This window comes from Sinocyclocheilus rhinocerous, unplaced genomic scaffold (genome assembly GCF_001515625.1).
Source record: "Sinocyclocheilus rhinocerous isolate Xijiao unplaced genomic scaffold, SAMN03320098_v1.1 scaffold427, whole genome shotgun sequence".
NCBI lineage: Eukaryota > Metazoa > Chordata > Actinopteri > Cypriniformes > Cyprinidae > Sinocyclocheilus > Sinocyclocheilus rhinocerous.
The window spans coordinates 27692-29671 of record NW_015662011.1 but is presented as its reverse complement, the minus strand read 5'-3'; the positions used below and the strand labels follow the sequence as shown (position 1 = coordinate 29671).

Below are 1980 nucleotides of genomic sequence, written 5' to 3'. Positions count from 1 at the left end.
GTTTCAGTGCTCACAAGTGGTTAAACTACTGTACCATATTGATTTTTACCCTTTTGTAGAGTGCTGTTAAAAATAAAAACTGTTTGAAGAAAATAATATTTAACTTTACTTCAAATGCCCAGACAGTGGTCCATCTATTTTCTGAACAATAACTTCAATGACTGAACAATAATTTAATTTAACTTAAAATATTGATATTTAAAGCTGCATGGATTAAACAATTACTTAAAAGTAGTCCGACAGAGGATTTTAGTTTATTTGACAACATTGTCTCTACATACACTGAAACAAAAATATATAATCACATATCACACATATACATGTCACACATACATAATTGTATTAAAATTAGTATCTTTTAATAATTTTAATAAAATACAAATTATAGATATACATATAAAACAGATATTTATAAAAAAAAAAAGTAATCCTATACATTGACATTTAAATAAAATGTGTGATGTACAATAAAGTGCAATAAATAGAAAATCTTTTAAAATGCAAAATAATACAGTTCAATCAATAATTTTCATCCAAAGGGATCTGGGTTTAAATCTGTGCCGATAACCTATTTCTGTCCTATTTCTGTCATATTTAAGTCCTATTTCTGGTGGATGTATTCACAGGAACCAATGTCACAGAATGCCGAGCTCTTTTGTTTGATACTGATTGAGGTTTGTTCTTTGCATCCAGGTACTTCATTGATTTTATGGCCCATGGTGAGGAGGGATTCGAACAGATTACTTTCCCACTGATTGTAAGAAACCTACAGAATGAACCAGAGCAAGCTATTAGGACAAATATCCTGGTCACGAACAATATCAGGTAAAATAAAGCTTTTATTTTACCTTTAGTTTGTCTTAATAATACAGAATAAATCTGCAAAAATCAGAATGGATTCTCACCTCACAGCTTCCACAGGGAACAAGGATTTGTGCTGGAGTGTGTAGCTAACCAGATTCTTCTGAGGAACTCTAGTATCTTTAGTAGTTAGACAGCTTGATCCTTTAACAACATCATCTATTGGAGATAAAAGGAAATTAATTTTAAATGTAAACTATCACTAAACAAGCAAACAAACAACAACAAACAAACAAAAAACTAGTAATAGCAGTGATGAATCCAGCAGCAATACATACAAGACTTTCTGAATATTGGTAAGAATGTGTGAAACCTACCTTGCATTGAGGACGAGACCAGAAGCCACAGCAGCAGAACTGCATAGAAACCCAACATATACGACTTCATTTTCTAGCTTGGTTGTCACCCGTGATGTGACCCTCAAGAAAGACGCTGTCTATTTAAGCTCAGCCCTGAACTGGGACACATGGAACAACCGCCCACCGATACGACTCCACTCTCACGCCACCACAGGCAGAAAACTTGGGTAATACTAAACAAACCACTACCCAGAACGTTGGTCAAGGTTTTTATTAATAATGACATATGGTCACATTACGTTTAATTGCTTTAAGGTGTAACAAAATTGTCCAATGAACTGATGCTATCTGTGTGCGATCCAGACACAACATTAAATCAATATTTACGTATTTATAAATCAGAGTCAGAAAGAAGAGCATTTAACACAGTCTGTATTTGAAACAGGTGATTTTAATATAATATTTAATATAATGTATAGTATCATTTATCTTTGACAAATTTAACTTTGCTGTACTTTTCACTCTGATTGATGTATTGCCTGATTTTTTTAGGTCATGGTGGTCTGCTTCTTTCCCCCCACCACATTTAGGGGTTTTTCTCATGCAAGCAGTATCAGAGTGCATATCAGATCCTTGCGGTTGAAAGATTTTTATTATTATTTTTTTAGCCATGTGAAAGTAATCAGTGTTACAAACAGTTATCTCAAAGTCAAAGGAGAGCATGATCCAAATGCCGTGTTTTATTAATGTTAAAAAAAGAAACAATTTAGATAGCAGAAAATAGAACTGAACATGTTCAAGATGAGACCCCAAAATGAAC

At 33.1% G+C, this 1980-nt stretch overlaps 1 protein-coding gene across 1 annotated transcript; it reads right to left on the bottom strand.

The window, feature by feature from the left end:
* Positions 1-463: 463 nt before the first annotated feature.
* LOC107727330 (monocyte chemotactic protein 1B-like) lies at positions 464-1287 on the bottom strand. Its single transcript, XM_016537175.1, has 3 exons — positions 1179-1287; positions 906-1020; positions 464-766 (listed from the first exon to the last, which is right to left on the bottom strand). The coding sequence occupies exons 1-3, from the start codon at positions 1246-1248 to the stop codon at positions 595-597; spliced, it is 357 nt and encodes a 118-aa protein (XP_016392661.1). The 5' UTR covers positions 1249-1287; the 3' UTR covers positions 464-594.
* Between the last annotated feature and the right edge of the window lie 693 nt (positions 1288-1980).

What these genes read in the sequence shown, in the direction of transcription:
- LOC107727330 (XM_016537175.1), bottom strand. Translation starts at nt 1,248, where the DNA reads ATGAAGTCGTATATGTTGGGTTTCTATGCAGTTCTGCTGCTGTGGCTT. An exon ending in GGTCTCGTCCTCAATGCAAG is followed by an intron (nt 1,021 to 1,178) that starts GTAGGTTTCACA and finishes TATCTCCAATAG; the next exon opens with ATGATGTTGTTAAAGGATCA. An exon ending in TTCCCTGTGGAAGCTGTGAG is followed by an intron (nt 767 to 905) that starts GTGAGAATCCAT and finishes TTCATTCTGTAG; the next exon opens with GTTTCTTACAATCAGTGGGA.